At 38.3% G+C, this 22,744-nt stretch overlaps 1 protein-coding gene across 8 annotated transcripts in view; it reads right to left on the reverse strand.

The window, feature by feature from the left end:
• PARD3 (par-3 family cell polarity regulator) overlaps nt 1-22,744 on the reverse strand; it is a 453,974-nt gene that overhangs the window by 391,865 nt on the left and 39,365 nt on the right. For all 8 annotated transcript variants that reach the window (XM_086466464.1, XM_086466465.1, XM_086466463.1 and 5 more), the window contains exon 2: nt 11,334-11,435. In XM_086466464.1, the coding sequence (XP_086322590.1) occupies nt 11,334-11,435 (102 nt within the window). The remainder of the gene's footprint in view (nt 1-11,333; nt 11,436-22,744) is intronic.

A 22,744-nucleotide genomic window follows, 5' to 3' on the forward strand; every position in this document is an offset into this window, starting at 1 on the left:
TCATGAGAAATTCACTTCTACTGCTAATGAAAATCTAGTCGATTTTAAAACATTTGTGGAAACGCTATTCGCAAAGTATTAAAATATTTTGTGTTCTACACAGCTAATTAAAAATTGCCTGGAAAGTTCCTTTAAATCCTTCAAAAATGCACCCTGTGCACACGAATGCAGAGCAAGCGATGGCTGACAGTCAGTGATCCTGTGACTCTTTCATATTAGATTAAATCGGCAATCAGTATACAAAGACATTTCATGAACTGACTCACTTGTTTTTATTCCATTTACTACAGCGCACACTACATCTTCTCTTTAGACAAATTTCATTTCATTAGATCCCAACTACAAAAGATAAAGACCTGTCTATGAGAGTCTTTCACTATGGCAGTGCAGCACTGCCAAGGCACTAAGCTGCCCTCTAACCCTAAGAACTGGTCCCACCAGAACAGGTGCTGCTGCTGACTTGCATTACCTGTTCTGGAATAAGTAAAGTATTTCACTCCCTAAAGCTCTCAGTCTGGTACATTTCAACATCGAAAAAAATAAATGTAATAATGAAGAGCAGTGAAACAGTTGTAAACTCATTCATAATTTTAAGAGTTTCAGTACCCATCACTGTTTTCAGCACAACAGACTAACACATTACCAAAAGTTCGCAGGGCGCATATTACACTATTGGGGCAACTCCTTGAGACAAGACAGAAATCATAAAGCATATCTTAAAAGCAGAAAAGATGTAGACTTTTCTTGCAGTAAAATTAACACCACAAGTTTACCTAGCTCTTAAATATTATAGCAAAAAAATCCAGCTTAACCTGCACACAAGCTTGTATGTACACACATACATAGTCACATACAGATTGCAAATCAGCAGAGATCGTTTTCCTCTTCGTATTAACACAGCAAGTTTTACAATCTTGTTAAGAATTTAGGAAGCAAGGATATTTTTTTGAGGAATAACCAAATACAAACCTGCTTTTTCTGTGCCTGCCTTTTTTGAGCACCCAATGTAGCTGACTTAAAGCTAAGAGACTTGGACTGTCTCCTAACTTTCACTGAATCTCTCCGGCGATCATATGAAAACGACGATGACTTCTTTGTAATTTTCCTCTTAGGTGTGTCTGCCATTTCATCCACCAAAGTATGGTTGCTTTCAAGCAAACAGCGTCCCAAGACAATAAAAACTCAGTACCATCAAGCTTCCACCAAGCTTACAGGAAAGAGTCTTCAGTCCTTTACGAAGTGAAGCAACCTACAAGGAACGGAGCTCTCCTAAGAACAACTTCCAACAGGTTGTACAAATGAAAAAAGCTGATGGTCCTGCAATGCTGTATGTCACCGAAGAGTAGGCAGAACTCCTTCTTGCTGTATAAACTCAAACAGGCTTCAGCAGTGATGCTAATCTGAAAAACATAGTGACTATCCTGCTGAGCATGCTAAAGGTGAACGGAAGGTAGTTCTCTACACACCAACAGGGTGTGGAAGTACACCAACAGGGTGTGGGGATGAAGCAGAAGACTTCAGGTTCAAAGCATCTTCTTAACTCCTTCCTTTCTGGGCTACTGCTAGGAAGGTATCTGAAAAGTCCGACTGGTGAAAGCTCCCCAAAAAAAGACAGCATTATTTTCTTCTCTCTGTTTCCTTGCTGAAGGAACCTTTAGTATGAGACAGCTGCCCCATTTCTTAGGGGACCTGTTTTAACCTAATTTAGATATTCCCTTTTCTCTCTTTGTCAGAAAGACTGTTCAAGCTCCAAACTTACGACATCCTTTACCTACTAAGCCAACTGGAAAATAAAGTCCAAGCCTACGTATGAATCTTACCAACCTTCCTGGGAAATAACTATGAAGTTACAGCACTCTCTTAAGACCTGTTGCTATCAACGGATATGAGAGTAACGCTAATGAATTCTCATCCCAGCTACAGTGTGGGAAACTTATCAGACAGCTGAGATTGCATCTTTCGTACCAGGACTGGGTTTAGGTAGGAACGTTTCCTTGCATAACATATTAGTCAAGGAACACTACAACGATACAGAGCCCCAAGACTTGCTGCTATTGATTTCTGTTAAGCAAAACATATCTAAAGCGCAAAGTTGCCCATATGAGAATGTGCCTGCAAACCTAAAGCTGTCAGATTTAAATCTGTGTTAAAAGACAAGGAGGAAAACTATCTTTTGACAAACATGCCATTGTCCAGGGTCTTTTTCAGAAACTTTTCCTTATTTTATTCATGACGCTACTTCGCATACAAACAACTGTGAATAATTTATACTTGCAGGATTATCCATTACTATAATTAAGCTTTAATATGGGTTAATCCTCTAGTGTACAAGTCTCACCACCTCTGATACGAAACATCTGTGAAGTTGGAACAGCGTTTCTTTTAAGTCCTGCCGATATCAAGGAGTAAGAGGGCAGTGTTAACAAATTCCCATAATCAACCTTTTTTGCAATTTTTTCCTTTGTTGCAAGATGAATAATATACCTCTAGGGCAAAGTAATATTGCTAAAAGTAATGAAAAGCTACCAGAATATCATGCGTTTATTAGCTATAATGGCCTAATTCTATATTCACTGCAGATTTCTATGGAGATTTACACTGTGAAGGATTAGAAAGTACTGTTTCATACTATCTACAACTACATCTAAGCAGTGAATCTGTAATTATTACAGGACATCAGAAAAAGCCATTATTAAATATTTTTAGTACAAAGTATCTCTTAATTCTGATGGGTTTATAATACTGTAGCAGCCATCATCATTAGCCACATATTGACCTTCAGTGTTACTAATATTAGACACTGTGAGACCATCATCTTCTTAACACTCTCTGTGGTTTTCACCAAAGTTTAGATTAGAAAGACTCTTTGTCACAAATTGAGACCCTACTTAAACCACCAGTTCCCATGATTTACAAGCATCAACTCTTTGAAGAGTAAAAATAAAATACGCAGACAATTCAGCATTACCTATGCTTTTAAACCATGACATCTCAGGAAAAAATGTGTCCTCCAAAACTTCTTGAAGCATCTGCAGCATTTGATAAAAAGCACAGGTATTCTGATAGATCATAAAAAATAAGGTCAAAGAAAGTTTGAAAACCTTTTGAAGATAGCCACTCTTATGACATATTCTAATCATGCTCGTTTACACAAAAATGAATATTACCAATTAAGACTGACAAATACCCAAATAAGCTTTTAAAATCCATTAAAATGTATCTGACTGTATAAAATACTAGGTACAATCCTGATCATTTCACTTCAATAAAAAACTCATTAGGCCTAAAACAGGTGCAAGAAATGTAACAAGAATGATCAGAGTTAATGAAAGCATTTTGGAATTAAAGCAAATTACAAAGAAAACTGAAAAGGATGGAGATCCTCAAAATCTTTAAAGACACAGAAAAAGGTCTGGATTATACGTATTCACAGTTCCCCTAAATACAAGAATCTGCAGCACTCAGCAAATCAATTTTGAAAACAAAAGGTAATATTTTACACACAAAACATATCTCCTTTCATTTACTCCAATAACGAAAACTTCAGTTTCATTTGATGCCCCAGATCGTGCACTGAAAAAGACAGTGAACGATTCCTTAACGTCACCTCTGGTTTTACATTCATCTAGAGTTTGCTTTTTCCATCCTCTTTCCAAGGCTGAGAGTCCTGGTCCACGCAGCCACTGCTGGTAGAGAAGCCTTTAACCCATACCTGCAATCAATGTTGACATTGTGCTTTTGCTGTTTCTACAAAATCTTTTTTTGGTTGCTTGTTTGTGGCTGGCAGAAATAGAGGGCTCACCACCAGCATGTACAGCAGCAAGATTCCATCACCCTCCTCTATCCATTGCTTCACCACAGGGACCACTCCAGTAGCTCCACAGCCACCGGCAGCCTTGCTGCACTGAAAGGAAAGGTCTCAGCTCGCTCACATTCCCACTTTCCCTCTTCTTACCTCCTCCTTCACACCTCAACCACTACCAGCAGCAAAGTCCTCTCCCTTGCCGGATCCTTCAGTGAACTGAAGATACTCACGAAATAGCAGAGAAATACTGGGTTATATTTGCAAGGAGGAGTCTTCTGCCATTTTAGTGAATAAATCTGCCATGAGACAGGTCCAAAGAGTGCCAGAGCCTGCAAGAGGCAAGCAGCAGGATGGCGATGACAACATTGGGCAACAGGCAGACACAAGGGCGAGCTGCTGGAAGCCTTCTTGGATCTATGTCTCACAGTGTTGTACCTTGAGGTGCAAGCTGAAGTTTCCAGAGGTCTACTACAAAACTAAAAACACCTTCCCAAATGTAATAGCTAGCTCAGAACTCATTCTGTGCATTCAGTTAAAAGCAGCCTCTCTCTGAAAGCACACACCCAGTCACTGCTGCTCAGGTCTGTCTTTCTGCTGAGAATACAGGCAGGATTGTGAGCCATAACTTTATTCACAACTGTCATGGTCTTCCCCAGCATATCATATTCATGCACGGGCCTGCTATTCCTCAGAGAACAGTTTTTACCAAATTATTCAATTTTCAGAAGTCAGATTTACCTGCAGCTCTTCAGACCTCCATGGAAACTAATTTACAAATGTCACTCCTCTCCTACCTAGGAATTCTTAGTGCGTTGATACAACTACTTCAGTAATACAGGAAAGGAATTTGGGATACGGCAGTTATCCCAAAAATAAACAACAAATCATGAACAGAAATTCTGTCTTCAAAGCACTAGAAAAGGCAAATTATGATGACGAGATTAATAATTTGGAGAACAGTGCTGAAAGAGATGAAAAACTGAGCACTATAGATGGGAGACAACATTTAGTTACATCTAGTATCTCTTAGTGATTTGAAAATGCACGTTTCAATATTAATATGCCTGGTACTTCCTCACTTCCATGGGCTTTAGGCTCATCCATAAACATTGTGAAGTTAAAACTTAGTTTACTAGAAACACTACAAGCATTTCAATTCCATTATTTGACAGAAGATAATATTTCTATTTGGAGTACATTATTTCCAAATATGTCTTCATTAAACAGCAGCTAGGAATAAAGACTGCATAAAATCTTTTATTTGATACTTCAAATACATCAGCAAGATGGACCTAAAAATCATATGGCTATTCCAGTAATGATGAGTCAATAGTGTTAGTGCAAGAACACACAGACATTCTGGTTTTACCAATTTGTCAGAACTTTGGTTCATATCAAATTGACTACCTCTAAAAATGTAATTAAAATTAAAAACACTGCAGAACACTAGATGACATCAAGAGCTCATTGTTAAACTGAAGTTTCCTAACTTTTTAACAGAAAATAATCAGTAAATTGTTATACAAAAGGTTTCTCTCCCAGTATCAGTACTTTCCCAAGCTCAGTGGCTCAAGCAGTTATTTTAAGCTGCTACAAGAAAAGAATGCCTTATGCTCAAAATGTGTTTTGCCAAGTCACTTATGAGTAACAACAAATTGTTTCAAGGTCATCCTGTTTTCCTGGGATACAGGGAAGGCAGTCAAGAACAAGAAGAGAAAAGCAGAGATCATCATGGCAGTTGTTGAAATGTAACTCGATGGAAAAGTTTTGAGGAAAAAGGAAGAAGGACTCTTAGTAAAGACTAAGAATCTTTTTTCTTTTTTTTTTTTTTTGAGTAATTTTTTGGCCTTTTTAGGTTTTGCTGTCACATTGGTGAAACACTGGACCAGGCTGCCCAGAGAGCTGGTAGAAGCCCCGTAACCGGAAACATTCAAGGCCAGGCTGAAGGGGGCTCTGAGCACCCTGATCTGGCTAAATATGTCCCTGCTCATTGCAGGGGTGTTGGACTTGATGACCTTTAAAGGTCTCTTCCAGCCTAAACTATTCTATTCTATTCACTGCATCGGACCTAGATGTTCATTCACTCCAGGGTTTTAATCTGTTAATAGCAGAAACAAACTTTACAACAAGTGGTGGTGGTCTCTATTCATGGTTTTAGGGTTAAATTCTTAAGCCGCAGAGTCAAAGAGAATTCAAATGTAAATTCAGCTGTAAGATTGCTAAAATGAGGCAGAGACACCCCCAAATTTAGAACAAACACTATTTTGGGTATTCTGATTATGTGCTGATGGAAATCTAAAGATAACACAAGTTTATCTGTGCAACTTTCATCAAGGTCAAAAGCTCTAACAAAAGCTTCCCTCTTAGAGGGAATGAACAGACATAGGGTTACCACCAGAATCTTCCTCTGCCAGCATCATGTTGCCACTGGTCTACCCAGAATTTACTATAGAACTGGGGTCTTGCATAACTGACCCTAAAAATGAGAGGGACAGAACAAAAAATCAATAGCAGCAAGGTATTGTAATCACAGTTCTACAGTCCCTAGCTAGCCTTTAACCTTAACATCATAATGCATTTGCTCAAAATAGACTTATTTTTGTGTTGGTTTCAAGTTAACATTTGTTACAGTCATCCTTTCCAAACCCACATTTTGTGTATCACATGCCTCTCTAACTCAACAGTGCTTTCCAAAAGGAAGTAAACAAAACAACAGTATTATTTAGAATTGACCATCTGTTTAACACAAAAAACGAAAGTTCATTTCCTTTCCACCATACTGGGAAAAGCTCCTACTATGCCTTCATATTATGTGAAGAAGCTGCTTAAAGACTTTCTCCCACCACACAAGAAGCAAGCAGGCATCAAATTCAAAACAACATTATAGTCTCTGTAGGTCTCTGAAAGCAGATGCAAATGAAATGCAATTGATCTCTCAATTTCAGCAGCAATTTGATTACTTAATACAGTTAACTCTAGATCATGAATGCTTACAAACTCTATTTCAGCACAGATCTCTGAAACGTATCTCCATTCCCTTCTCACCAACAGTATTCCACTCAAAACAGCAACTTGTCTTTCTGGGAGGTTCAAATTACATCTAACCAGCAGTAAGCACCATCACTTTGATCTTACAGTGACCTGAGCCGGTTACTAACACCACGCTCGCATTGTGGTAAGGATGAAACTTCACTCCAGACAATACCAAACCATATTTCTCCATTTTTCATCTCAGTACTCAGCAGGCGTTAAATATGAATTATGCAGGCTGAAGAGCTGACTAAATATTTGAAAACAGTAAGTCAAGCAAAGAAAGCCCATTCCTTAGTTTAGAGAAATAAACCCAGGCTGTAACTCTAAGCATACACCAAAACATAGTGGTTATTTTTGAGACTTAGAGTGTTGAATTTATTAGGACAGTGATGAAGGAACTTAGAAGATGCCAATGTTTTACATTTTCAGGTTGCTAACTCCAAGCTACCAAAAACCTAATACATTTGGGCAAAGCAATTTGTGAATAATTGGCATTAGGTTCATACCCCACATTGTTTCAAACTAGCCCTTTTTTGCCCAGCTGCTCGCCAAAACCAGTGGCTGTTAATGCCAGACCCTTGTTGTTCCCTTGGGAAGGAAAGCCTCTGATTTTTCAGAAATGTAGCTACACCAAACAGACATTTTGATCTCCAAAGCTTTTCACTGAACAACAGCCTAAGTATTACTATGCAGCAGAAAATTTACGTATAATGGCACATGAAATAAATTTTTTTAATTGTGCAAAATACAAGTGACTGTTTCAGTGAGAATTCAACCGTGAGCAAGTTATATTCATACAAGTACTTTTAAAATGAGAGATTACACAACAATTCCCTGAATATTTTTTTCCATGGATAAACAAGGGCCTATGAGATCCTGGAATAAGTACTTTCATATTACACCCAAAGTATAAGGATCATTGAAGTGTCTATGTGCTTCAGCCTGCCAGGAGAAACCACGGTTAAGGACGTTGAGGGTTTTTGTTCTTCAGTTGGTTGGGGATTTTTTGCTGTTGAGAATGCTGCCTACTAAGAACAGAACTGAGATCATCAAGTATGTTATCATCAAGCTGGAAACATGTCAAGTTGACATATGTTTTTTGAGAGCCTTCAAACAAAGGGCTACTTTTACAAGTAACAGAAATCCTAACAAAACAGTTTGTTAAACTATCTTTAAAATATTGTTCTAATCACTAAGCACAAGAAACCTTATTTTTAAAATAATGAAAACAAGTTATGCAGCTGACTACAAGCAAGTTAAAGAGAGTTATTACTCCTTTATTTCTGGAAAAGGGATACTGGCTATTCATCTGCCTAGCTTTTCAAGGAGTTTCCCCAAACAGTACCAAACATGCTCATACTAGAATGGATTCTACTAGTTGAAAACAGATTCCTGTTTCTTGTAGTCAAATATTTTTCAAAAAACAACAAAATCAAAGACAATTCATTTATATTCCTGTATACAGAGACACAAACAGATTAACATAAAAAACACTGATGTATTTCCATTGAAAATGATCTTTCCGTAATAAAACCTAGACAAAACCTGAACTTAAATCAATCACAAAAGTTTTACAAGAAATAAATTATCCAAATGAGCATTTATTAATTTTTAGTATTTTTACTACCATTAACTGCATTAACCCAAGTTTTCATCAGCAACTTCATGTGTAGTGAAATTGTATAATACAAATGTAGAAGTTACACACCAGCTAAGTTAGAATGCATTACACACTTTCCCAATGAACTATGTTAAAGGGCTTAAGAAGAGCTGCTTCAGATAGGAACAAACAGCTTGGCAAAATCAGGTTTTCCATGTATTTTGTTTCATGTTGTCTCCTTTTTTTAAGGGAGAACAACACTGAACATCACAAATCATTCCAGAGAGCAAACAGTTAACCCTTCCTCATCCATCCTGTTTTAGTAAGTGACAAGAGAATATCAAAATACAGGGACAGAAGCAGCTAAATAAAGTCACTGTACCATGCTGCATTTTAATGTGAAGGGCACCATCAAAGATATTTCTCTCATTCCATTCAGAACAGCTGCTGCTTCTAAGGGTCTTTGTATTTGTGATAGGATAGAACATTTTCTCCATGGAGATGGTGGAATAGGAATAAATATATTCTTCACATTACTTAAGACTTTTATTTTACTAATATAGTTGACTCTACAGAGCAACAAATTCATCATGAGGACAAGCTGGTCCTCAGCTGCTTCACGTTCTGTATTGTGCTTATATGACACTGTACAAACAAATACAGCATAAAAGCAGCATAAAGACAAAAATTACATTTATCACTATAGGAACGAGGCCTTACAGCTAAAGAACCTTGAGAAGAGCAAACTGATTCTCAAAAGTACAGATGCTAGGTAGTACATAGCATAATGAACTTGTCTTCAAGAATGTAAAGAACTTCCTTGTGAAAATGAACACAAAGATATTAATTGTTCCATTTTGCAATATCCTAGATATTTTTGTCTTTATAACAAAAGATATATAGGATAATGTTTAATTTTGAGCACAACTAATCCTACAGACCTCAGTAATAATTTAATTACATGTTCAGACATCATCTGTTTAAATGCCTTTTTTTAACAAGATATGCTTAAGTGTATATATACAAAATATCACTAACTGGAGATATATTCAGAACCTTGCAGTAATGAGACCTGTATCAGGTTGTGCTGACTCAAAACTAGTTGATACACGTACTATGGACAAAGCATCAAATGCAAAGCTAACAATCCAAAACTAAAGGGAACCAGGAAGGTCAGCTGTAAAAAGTAAGACAGGAAACTGAAAAACAATGACTAATAACTGAAATGCTTGAAAAGAATCAAATGTGAAGGTCAGGTGAGAATGATTAATTCAAGTATATAAACCAGTATAGCACAGGGCATGTTTATATTGCACCTTCCTAATCAATGCTACAAGGTCCTTTAAACAAGGAAATTTTGCCTAAGTGCTGGCAGCAGAAACATGCCAGACTCTCAGAATCAGAGGACATGAGCTAGCCAAATACAGAAATAAATACTACAAATTTCTAGGTATCTTGTTCATCTATACTCAAAAACTATACTGTAATAATGACTTTACCTATTTCAATTGCACTCAGAGTTTTTCAAGTATTAGTCACGCACATAAAAACACCCACAGAGTTTCACTGTGAGGAATTACCCCACTTGAAGGCAGCAAGCCAAGGTAACAGCCAAAGAATGGGATCTCAAAGTCACCGGAACTCAAACTTTTCCTTCTGAAGGGAGGAGCACGTGAGGAGCTAAGAAGTCAGTGATTCAAGTAAGTTAAAAAAACTATATATATATATATACACACACATATATATACAGTGACAGTTTGCACCAGCCACCTTGAGGCTTGTAAGCAAAAGCTAAACTAATCATGCAGCTGAGCACTTCAATATGAGATAACTAACTAGAGGTTTTAATTAGCTTTTTGTGAAATCTTAGCTGGGCACTATTTTTATGGAAGAAATTCCTGAAAGCCCAGCACTGTTACTCTATACAGCTTGAGTAATCCCAGCATTTCAGACGGTGAGGAGTCTCCATGTCCCAAGACTCCTCACATAACTTTTCTTTATAAAGTCCTGATTGAAATAACCATGTCAATTAAATTTTGTCACAAGAAATAACTGCAGGCAAAGTATTCGTTTCTGAAAAATTAGCCTAAGAGTCACCATTAGGCCGGTTTTCAAGGAGCCAGTTGCTTCCAACAGAGGCAATTATATCTGTGAAGGAGCGTGGTCCTGAAACACATTTCCAGGCTGAAGTCTCTATCAGGCTCAGACGCTCTCAAGAGCTTCAGCAAACACATGTGGCTTTGCAGAGAGAAGTCATGTATTTACATACGACTTCACAGTTTGCCAGTGTTTCTTACCTTACCTTTTTTGAACATGTAGTTCAAAGACACAAGTATCTATAACCTCAACCAACCAACCGATAACCAAAAACCTCTGCAATCTAAATCTCTACTAAAAAAAAAAGAAAAAAAAGTAAAAGCACTTGAGACCCAGCAGTGTATAATTATTTTCTCAAGTTCTGTGTAACTAGCAGTTCCTCCCAAAGACTTCTGGGAACCAATCCACAAACCCTCCACAGTTTGAAAACAACATAGGTTTTTTCACTTATTCAACCGGTAACAGGAAGCTAAAAAGCTAAATTACTAACTTACAGATTCAACTTTTTTGCATTATTGTCCCACTGTATGAGGTTTATTTATTCTTGCAGCCTCCATTTCTTACTTGAACTTTTAAAGAACCCAAAAGGATGGAAAACCCATAAATTCAAGAAAAGATTTTCTATACAGTTCGAAAAACATAAAAGTAACAGATTTTTCACATCTGTCAAGCAAACTGTATTAAAAAACCCTAAAACCTCTGTATTGACGCCCACTTTTGGACACATGCAGGAAACAGAATGCTGATGTGCCGACGCATAGTGCACACTGAGCTGCTTTCATAGCTATGTGTACTTACACGGTCTTTGTCATCAGCTACATCACAAAGAATGTCATCAAGATCTAAGATCCCACCATCCCCATGCTCCAGTCGGTGTACTTGTATCCAGTAGCTAGGATCCTGCAAAAAAGGAGAAGAACAAAAATCATATATCTCATACCAACAGGAAAAGGTTATTCCGCCATATAGTTAACATCACAGTCCTACAAATGCTTCACATTAAAACATCCATTTAGGTCATACTCCTGTAAATAAATGTAAATCGAGATGTAAAGCCAAAGCTCTTTTTTTAAATCCCCCTCAATTAGATACATACTCTTCCCACTTTTATCAGCTCTGCATGAGTCACAGTCCCACCACTGACACATAGGGGAACAGCATTCCCAGTGTAACTGAACATAGGCACTATATAAAAGGAAAATACACCATCCTCAAAATAAAGTACCTCAGACAGCGGTCAACAGGCATGAAGCATTACAGGACAGCTGTAAAGCATGGGGATTTTTACAGGACAGCTATAGAGGGTACAAAACAATATTTAAATGATATCAAAGGGCTTTCTACCTGGCTTTGGTAGAGTTAGTAGATGGGATATCCAAGTCTTACACAAAGAACACTTCCCACGTTTCAATTAAAAAAAGATACATAGACATACACATACAGACACATATATACATGTACATATATGCATATATGTGTGTGTGTGGTTTTCTGTGTATACATGTGTGTACCAGTAACTGGGAAGACAGGCTTTATAGTCTTCATTATCACTTTTGATACAAAAGGAAACCATAAGGAATAAGGCTGTGTCCACAACGTGTCTTCTACAGATGACCCGAGTGCTGTTTAGTACTCGATGTGCTATTCTTAAAAGGTTTGTTTTCTAACATGGGAAAGTTGCACTGTAAACACACAATCTGAACACGATACATAATCTTTTCTTGCTTCTCAAATACTCTCCCGTAACAGTGCCAATGCCCAGGGCTGTTGTGAAGTGCCTAGCAGTAAGACAGCTTCCTTGCTTTTCACTGAGCAGGCACTCTGGCAGAAAGTGCCTAATGTGAGGACCTTCAAACTTGCAACATTAGGAAGTGCCTGACTTCCTAAAAATAGCAATTAGCACCACAGTCCTTTCAGGTATTGGTGTCTAGAAGTAAAAAAAAAAAAAAAAAATCCCAAAACCAGCCAAACAAGGGGGGGGGGAAAAAAAAAAAAAACACAAACAAAACAAACAAAAAAAAAAAAAAAAAAAAAAGGCAAAAGCAAACAAAAAAATCATCCACACTTAAAGAACTTGAAAATAATTTCATTTCCTAAAGGATGGAACAGGACAAGAAATGAGACCAAGAGATTCCCCTGAATCCATCTGTGTTTTTAAATCTTTACAGGACATGCTGCATGAAAGCTTGGACAGCATGCTGCATGAAAGAACATCAAGGGATATTCATCTTGGGTTTAATATCCTAGAACTCTGTTTATTTGCACATGATATATAGGCATAGGTCAAAGATTTTGGAGAAATTTGATAACCATGAAACTTACTTCGTTGTTTGTATAAGTACATCCACTCATCAACAGATGACGATCAGATTTCAGAATTACATTTTACAGTCATTAGGCTAGTCATTTCAGAAATCAAATTACAGGGTTTTTTTCTCTAATTTCTCTAAGTATTAAATATCATTACCTTACATTTCTTCTAAGCCAGTACAATTAACTGACTTTCCTAGTATATGGCTTTTCCCCAAACAGCATTTATTGTTGTAGCACATTATAGGAGATAATTCAGCATTCATTTTTTAAAGTAAAAATTCAGGAATAATTAAAAATAGTACTATGTTATTTACATTGTCACGCGATGTGAACACATAGCTACATAACAGACATTTACTCTGTAAATACAGACATTCACTCTGTAAAAAAAGGTACATAATGCAAAAAGGTACGTAATGCAAATATGAGGATAAACTTTTTGTTAAAATTGAATAGTCCACTAACACTTACAGACAGAGCTGGAAGAAGGCTTCTGTGTACACTAGAAATCCGTCAAAGTTCCTTAACAAACATGTTCTAAAGGGAAGTCTACTGAAGAGGTGCTTTTGTAACTCTGCTCTCAAACTAAAAAGGAAAGAGGGTCTTTCCTCATCCTCCAGCCGACTACAAAAAACTCCTCTGCCTCTCATATCTACACCAGAGACTGAAACACAGTTGGAAAGACCCAGGCTTTGAAGACACAACCAAACTGATCAGCTACAAAGCATCTTCACTCCTAAAGTACTTGATTCAGGTTTCCTTTGCCAATTTCTCAAACTCGAAGCCAAATCAGAACTGAACCATAAGCCAGGCTTCACTGCAACATATGAAATACAAAACCTAGTTCAGGCTTTATGAGAGTCTGATCCTTCGTATGTCACACACTTTACCATTTTTGTTTGGATCACTTCATCTTCTTACTGAAGAATGGAAACATTAAAAACAGATAACTGCAATACTGGCTCAGTGACTTGACTATATCCATCAAAACAAACAGCATCCAAACTGAAACTACAACTTCAATATTCCTGTACCCTCATTTTTTTCTTCCTACCACAAATATTTTCTACCTCCAAGGCAAATGTAAGAAAACATGCACAATTACGGAATCAATAGTAGAAACGCCCACTTCTGAAGCACTATTGTGCTATTTCAGCATGTACATTCTACATTAAAAATAGCATTGACTTACAAGCTGCATCACTTTTGCTAATTAGTTCCTTTAAGTTTCTCAATATTGCATAAGAAGTTTTAGATAGACTTCATTTTTCCTGCATCACCTATTTGTTGTGCCATACCCTGAACTGCTCTGGTCGCTTTTCCTGTCAGACAAGGTCCTGATACAAAACAATACATTAGCAAGACCAGACAAGAAATATATAAAACTAGTTTGGCAAGAATTTACTCTGGCAGGATTTGGTAAGTAAATATGAAATAACAATGAAACTTTTCATTAAAGCCCTCTCCAAACTTCACAGAGCAATCCTCCTCTTGAGGCCCTTCTACTCTATTAAAGCTTTCACATTAATCAAGGATTTGGTAGGGAAGGCTTGGGAGGGAAGACAAGTCTAGGTGGGAGGGGAGTACTCCCATTTTGTAGAGATTAGTTACATCATACCAAAAAAACCCCAAACAAACAAAAAAAATTGAAGCTAGTGATTTTATCAGGTTAAGAAAATCCACAGCTACTTACAGTTCCAAATTTTAACTAATTCTATGTATTAACCAATCAAACAACATGGAAACACCCAAACTGCATAAAAGTTCACATTTAAATTCCTAGTCTGTGTTCTGTCTACAATGAACATATGTTGTAGAAAAGTCATCTCCTTTGCACCGTTTGTTAAATCCAAAAGAAACAGGACCAAACTTAACGCTGATTTGAGCTAAAGTACTACTACATTGATGTTACAAGGGTATTTGTATTCACATCTTGGTCAAGTTGTATTTCTCAACCGCAGCCAATAAACAGATATCCATAACACCCTATGCAACAGCAGTAATACAGTCTTCAAGCATTTTCTGACGCAGTCAAAAATACTGTTTTGGCTTAGAGCAGGTACTGAGTCATAAAGTGGAAATCAGCAATTACCAGAGTTCGCTGGCATTTACACAACTTCATCCGTGGGGTAAAACTGGTCCAATCACTCCTTCAGGACGCTCAAAACACCGCGGGGGTCACCCTCTCCAGGTGGCAGTGCAGGGCTCTCAGGGGAGATCTCACAAATGAGGGACTGACTCCAACACTTACCCACAGAGAGACGACCTGCTCAGGGCATGTGCCACGGGGTGCTTACACGAGTGAAAAGGAAATGTCTTCTAGTGATAAAACAAGAAAAGTGCAAAATATATCAAATCTACAAAAGTTAGTTTCTGTAAAGATGAAAAAAAAACCACTAAACAAAAATTTAAGAATTACTCGGAAGCTTTTCAAGAAGCCTCCTTCAGAGTTGTTCTGGTTTAAGAAAACATGCCAGATTCAGATGCTTTGCTGTTGTTTCAAAATTTGAATTTGTGTATTACAATTAGATTTTCACATTTTGTCAACAAAACAAAACCATATTTATACTCTCACTGTTATGATTGTGTAAAAGGGTACTGTGCTCTCCAAATCTGCAATGCATTTAGAGATATAAAAACATGCTTTGATAGAAAATTCATTAGCTACACTGCTCCACCAATGTGTAAATTAGCAACCTGCAATTATTTTGTAAAAGCTGTATACACGCCTTTGTCACTAGTTCATGCAGAAGAACTAGCAAGTTCACTTAATTGAATACAAGGATAGAAGTAATGCTAAACCTGATTTATAATGTCTTCATTTAAATATTGCATCACTCAGCTCAAGTCTAAGCAAGTCAGATCTCCTGTTTCCTGTGTACATCCATTTAACTATTCTACTTGACTATGATTATAAAGGTACTTATAATTTAAACTCATAAGCACTACATTTTCTGCTCCAAAGCCCTCTATAATGGAAGATAAATATTTGCTAAGTGAACACCAGCACTGAGAGTGGAAGCAAGAGCACATTACAAAGGCAGTAAGAATGCAGCCATTCATATTCTGTTTATTCCATACAACATGACTTCTAAAAAGCACAAAGGAAAAACTGAAAAAAAACCCCATTAGTTTCAGTAGCATCATTCAGTATTATACAACTAACAATTTTGTGTTCCCACATAATGGAAACAAGGACCATGTGTGGAAAACAATATCTAGAAACAGGAATGGAAACTGCAATGTGTTCTTATTAATGGCACAGGAAGATTTCTTATGCTCTTAGATCTAAATAGATGCCTTGGATTTTCCAAATGTGTCCTTTCCCAAAACTTATAGAACTGTTTAACATAAAAGGTGACAATAAATAATTGTTCTTTGAAATATTTTGTCCATATCCTAGAAGAAAGCACCACAAACGTCTTAGAAGCAGCCATCTATTTAACAGAAAGTAGAAATCAGGCTCTGAAAAAGCCCGCCTTACAGTGCTTAATGTTTACAAATTATGCCCTCTGCTGTAATTTAGTCTCACCTGCTCACCAGGAGGATGTCCCGAAGCATTAGAAAGACTACTTTATCTGCATGGCTACAATTATGCAGTTGGGGCTGGGATGGGGGTGTGTGTAATTCCTTCTGTTTGGTTTGAAGCCCACCCAGAGAGCGCTACTGGAGGAGGGACAGCAAGCCCTCCCCAAGAGGTGTCGATACTTCCTACCTTTGACCATAACAACTCAGGTTTCCCAACTGCAACTTTCAGCTGGATGCAGACCAACTGTAGTTGCCACTAAAATTTGCTACACGTCTTGAAATCAAGTAAACCAGATTTTTTTCCCCACACCATCCATATTTTTTTAATCTGTTCAGGCCAAAATAGGAAGAGTATTTCTCACCACAGAGCACTATCTGGGGAAATGGATTGGCTTTGCCAAGCTGTGCTCACCAAGGCTCTCCGTGGCTATCTGTGTCTATTTTTCTAAAACTGAAATTATTTAAATTTAGATATCATTTATAGCTTTTTGCTTTAAGATCTTTTTCAGTATATAGATCCTCAAATGATTTTTTAAAAAAACACCACTAACTGAACAGTTGTGCACAGGTATTTCAGTGTAACTCTCAAAGGAAAATGGACTCACCACCAGGACAAGGGAAGATTGAAGTCTGTCGATATAACTCATTTATAAAAGAATACACACAGATCAAAACCAACTAAATCATCAGGCTGGGGTGTGTACCAGACTTGTCTGCTCAGCAGCATACAGCACTTGGGCGTGTTAACACAGTCTGAAAGGTAAATAATGGTTAATAAAAAAACTAATGTATCTGAAAATTTGCCAGCGAATTCATTCATTTCCCTGTCTAGCTCTGTGCTGCAGGAGGAACCGTCAAAACAAGCGGTCAGGTGCCAAAGGAAAGCCATGAACGCTCACAATGTCAGCAGGCTTCCAGTTACATTCCACAGCCCGGCAAGTCGGCAAGAACAGGTCCCTGGGTTTGAATTGCATCTCCTTCCCATCCCGTCTCCTCGAATTTCAGACACAAAGACCTGCTGCGTAACACACAACAGCAGCAACAGAGGAAAATCAGCTTCAAAGTCCATTGTGCTCTCTAAGGTATGTTGATACTGCACCACAGGCAGTTGGCAGTAATGTACAACACAAGTACATTCACCATCTCTGCAAGGGGACAAGCCAGCAAAATACTTAACAGTAATGAAAAGTAGGCCAGTAGGCCTCAGAAAGCAACTGATACCTGTAACAACTCTTAAGTTACCAGGCAATGAGTTGAAGGGACAGTCACCTTTTCCATTTCTGACTGCACTTCATCTGCAATCACTCCCCTTATACCAATTTTAGAGCACGTTTGCTCCAGCTTGCCCTGTGTCCTACGAAGTCAAGTAAAACAGGGCTACAAAAGACTACAGAAAATAGCTGAATGCTGTACAGTAGAAAATAAGCCTCATCCCCTTCATCTTAACCCGTAAAACTGCTCTTTGTTCTGGGGATGTACCACACTAAAGTTAATTTCTTGGTATTTTATATTACTGAAAAATAGGAATACACACCCAGGAAGGTTACAAATCATGCCATTAGAAGAGGGTTTGGTCATGGATTCAATTTTTTCAAACATTCAAGTGCATATACAATGTCTTCAACTAAGGGATCCCAGATACGAAAGAGCTACGAAAAAGAGAAAAATGTGCAAGTCTGATTACTGAAGCATCTTGTTCCACTTTTACAACCACCAAAGCCCGCCCAGCCTTGCTTAAAGGGCTTAACTTATCAGAAACCCATCCAAGACAAAAACTGAACATCTGGCCAATATCACTCTTTCCGAGACATTAAAATGTTGGAAAGGGTGTTTACGTAGTAAAAAAAAAAAAAAAAAAAAAAAGTAACGTTAGGTTTTGCATGCATCTTGCATGTCCACTTTCAACAATAACAGTGATTCACTTAAAAATTGATCATGTTACACTATCAGTTTCAGTCCTCAGCACAGAAGTCCAATAGCCAAAAAAATAAGCCAATCAGTCATCCACTTCAGCAATTAAGTGTCTCCTAAAACCCACTACATTGAAATAATATGGTCAATAAACCACTGGAACTCTACTACATATCGAGTTGTGCTGCATTACTACTGCAGTGCAAACAGAAGTATCAAGGAACTACTGGATCTTACTTTAAACAGCAAAAGGTTGGTATTAAAAATGGTAAATTTACTTTGACTGTTAGCCACTACACAGTTCACATGAACTTTCGAATATATAGATGAATGTCTTGCTCTCCTGAAAAAAATGGTGATTTCCTAAATCTGTAAGGAAAGTACTTAGAGTACATCTGTAAGGGATGTACTCTATGGCTACCATTCCTGTTTTCCTACCCTACAATTTTCTAGATAATATACTGTGTCTTAGGATATGCAAGTTCTTCCTATTAATGTGTTACTTCCGTGCATCATGGCAGTCTGAATTGTTTTAATTTTATTTTATTTTTAATTCATCCACTTTACCTAGAAGCAATCTATACCAATTCACAAGAAGTAATATCACTAACTAATTTAAATCAACTTGCCTATATGCTGCATATTTCTGACACCTATTAAATATCACATCATCTCCATATGCCCCAATAACCAAACATGATGGAATAATGCAGGTTGGAAAGGACCTCAGGACATGCCAGAACTGGATGTGGACCGATGTACGCTTAGCACAGGGGGATGATCCCGTCCTCTGTCTCCTGGCCATGCCCTGCTGACCCAGCGCAGGATGCTGCTTGCTGCCAGGGTGCAGGGCTGGCTCCTGCCCACTCGCTGCCCCCAGCCTCAGGGCAGCTCTAGCCCCAGCCTGTGTCACTGCACAGAGCTCCTCCTTTCCCAGAGCAAGACTGGGCATAGAATCATAGAATTGTTTAGGTTGGAAAAGATCTTTAAAAATTGAGTCCAACCGTTAACCTAACACTGCCAAGTCCACCACTAAACCATGTCCCTAAGCACCATGTCTACACGTCTTTTAAATGCCTCCAGGGATAGTGACTCAACCGTTTCCCTGAGCAGCCTGTTCCAGTGCTTGACAATCATTTCAGTGAATAAATTTTTCCTAATATCCAGTCTAAACCTCCCCTGGCACAACTTGAGGCCATCTCCTCTTGTCCTACCACTTGTTATTTGGGAGAAGAGACCAAGAACCCACCTCACTACAACCTCCTCTCAGGTAGTTGTAGAGAGCAGTAAGGTCTCCCCTCAGCCTCCTTTTCTCCAGACTAAACAATCCCAGTTCCCTCAGCTGCTCCTCATAAGACTTGTGCTCCAGATCCTTCACCAGCTTCATTTCCCTTCTTTGGACACACTTCAGTACCTCTATGTCCTTCTTGCAGTGAGGGGCCCGAAACTGAACACAGTACTCGAGGTGCGGCCTCACCAGTGCTGAGTACAGGGGCACGATCACCTCCCTGCTCCTGCTGGTCACACTGTTTCTGTTACAGGCCAGGACGCTGTTGGCCTTCTTGGCCACCTGGGCACACTGTGGCTCATGTTCAACTGGCTGTCAACCAGCACCCCCAGTTCCTGGGGTCCTGACTGCATTTCACATGGCTCCTGGTGGCCTATTCCAAAAATATTGCACTGAAAACATTGCTCATTGTCAAAACTACCGACTTCAGTGACATTTCTTCACAGCACACAGCCCTCTAACCACTAGGAGGTGCCACCACCAAAGGGCAGGTCCAGGCTCCTGAGCACCCCGCCATCGCCTGGACTCTGCTATCAGCATCAAGTCAGGCACCCACAAAAAAGGAAAAGTTATTTTGTGCTGCCAGTTGAATGCATGTGGCAACCAACCTTGAGAATTAATAAATGAAGGATAAAGCTTTATAGTTGGCTACGAAAGATCAACACATTTTCACCACGACTACTGATTGTTTATTCTGTGCATAACTATGTTCTGTTTGCTGGGGGGGTGGGAAATTAAAAATTTGAGAAAAATATATTGAGTGAAGTGACACTGTATCTCTAAACCCCTTCATGTCCATGCTGTGAGCACTGAATAACACTGTCCTGCACAAACTGCAAAATAAAACTTTTATGTGGGATTTATTCCTCTGTAGGAAAATCCTAGACATCTATCCAAGCACTGCCACAAACTCCAGGTGTGCTAAATCCATAAGTAAGAAAAATGTGCCCTTTTCAGATTATTTTGCTGTAACACAGTTTACTCCACAATCTGCATTTAAATACAACAAATAATTCAACAAGAGTTTATCAATTACAATTTGTATTTATTAGTATTAACCCCAGATGACAGATATGAATTACAGTAATCAAGTCCATAGCTCATTAATATGTAGTGAAATGTACTGGGTACAATGGTGCACAAACTTCTATGCAGGACATTAGAATTTGAGCAACAATGCTGAAGAAATGCAGAACATCTCTGGATTGCAGATTGACAAGTGAACCATGAGTGAATTTGATGAGAGAGAGAAGTGCTTTCTGTTTCTTCCAAGAGCTTATCTCTCACCTCCACCCATCATTACAGCATTGCTTGGCTTTAAGTGTTCATTGATTCTTTCAGCCACTATGATAGTTCTTCATACTCAGTACCAGATTTAGTCTGGAATAATGGATTTTACTGGAATAACCATCCACATATGTAGGTCTCTACGTACAGACATATATGTTGTAGACTAGCATGTGTGTGATTGACCTATGTTGATTTTAAAAAAAAATACTGTTAGTCTGGCAAAACATTTCAAGGGAAGATTTATCAGGGTAGAAATAGAGTTGTCTACCCTTGTGACATCCAGCATGAGATGAAGAGTCTAACTTATTTTGGAAATGTACTGGAAATAAGATTTCCATTTCAGGGCCATTAGTATCAGCCACCATGAAAGCTGGAAACAACCAATTTTGATATATGCTCCCAAATGGGCACAGTCAATTCATCTTGTAGTATGTGAACTCTAAACAATTATTAAGTAATAATCCAAACATTAATATGGAGAGAGTTGCAAAAACATTATTACATACAGTGCCTCATTTCCAACACGCTGTAAACAATGAAGTTAAGAAAAAATACGAAATTCCATTCTCTCTTCTGATGACTGTATTATTCCTCTGGGAGCTTCAAATTCAAGACTTGGTGGGTAGGACTCTGCAATATAAACAGCTTTGCTGAACCATGTGGAAGGAATGCACAAGTTATGTGAATCACAGGAAAGTTTATCTCTATTTAGGTCAGCTATGATATCTTTCTGGTAGGATTTACGAGTTTTAGCATCCCAGATACCTTACTCTCCCCTGCCACCTGGTCAGCCATACACAGGGGCACCCATGAGCTCTCCCTGCCTCCTCTGCAGTTGGTGAAAGCGGGGTGCATGTGGGAAGAGATCCCCCATGCTCCCTGCACCGCAGCACAGCAGTACACAAGAGCTGCAGCTTGCTTGGGCACGGCCTGCTGCACGCACAGTAATTGCCTGTCTGGTTTATAGGGGAAGCAACGTGTCACCTGCGTCTATTGATTCAAGCTGGTATACGGCACAAATAATAAGTGACAAACTAACATATGCTGAAAAACACATAGAGATCAACACCAAGTCCTAGGACCCAAAGAATAGGTATGTGGAGCATTTCTACTGATTTGTGTTGTAGTAAATTCCTGCTAATAGTAAGTGGAGCACTGAAAGGTTCAGGAGTTTCCACTTTGCCCTATAAAACTAATCCCAAGATTATTAACTATATTCCCTTCCTTCATTCTCCACACCTATGTGCACATTATAGCTCACACAGAAAGCTTTCTGCATCACCTAAGCAGGCTGTCATGAAGCTGGAGGACCCCGCACACCATCACTCCACCATCTCACCCATGGAACAGTTTCTCTGTTTAACATACGCCTGTGCACACATATGTAGGTGCCTCTGGGTCAAACCAACCAAGGAAAATTGGTTTCCAGTAAGCAATTCCAAAAGCAATGTGGAAATAATCATAGTAGCATGTTAATTTATCTGTTAAATACTTTTCAAGATATTTTAACCAAAACAGACCATATTTTCATCTCTGGGGAACAATTTTTAGCAACAATATTTAGCTATTACTTTTCCAAACAGCCCAACCTTTTTGAAGCAGTGTGACTTTATACCTTCTTGTGGTACTGATTTAAGTGTATAGTCACTCATTTCTAAACATGCCTAGCATATTTTTATGAAAATTTGAGAACAATCACTATATAAATTCAACTACTATAATCATGATTATTTTATAAGGTTAAATAAAACAGATTTGTCAATCTCTTTGAATTCAGGGTTCTGATTGCTGCTAATCCAGAGCAGGAACTGCAATGCAGCACTCCACGCTAGGGTGAAGGAGAGAAAATACCTTAAAAATCAAACTCCTAAAGATAGTA

This window comes from Leptosomus discolor, chromosome 6 (genome assembly GCF_034619465.1).
Source record: "Leptosomus discolor isolate bLepDis1 chromosome 6, bLepDis1.hap2, whole genome shotgun sequence".
NCBI lineage: Eukaryota > Metazoa > Chordata > Aves > Leptosomiformes > Leptosomidae > Leptosomus > Leptosomus discolor.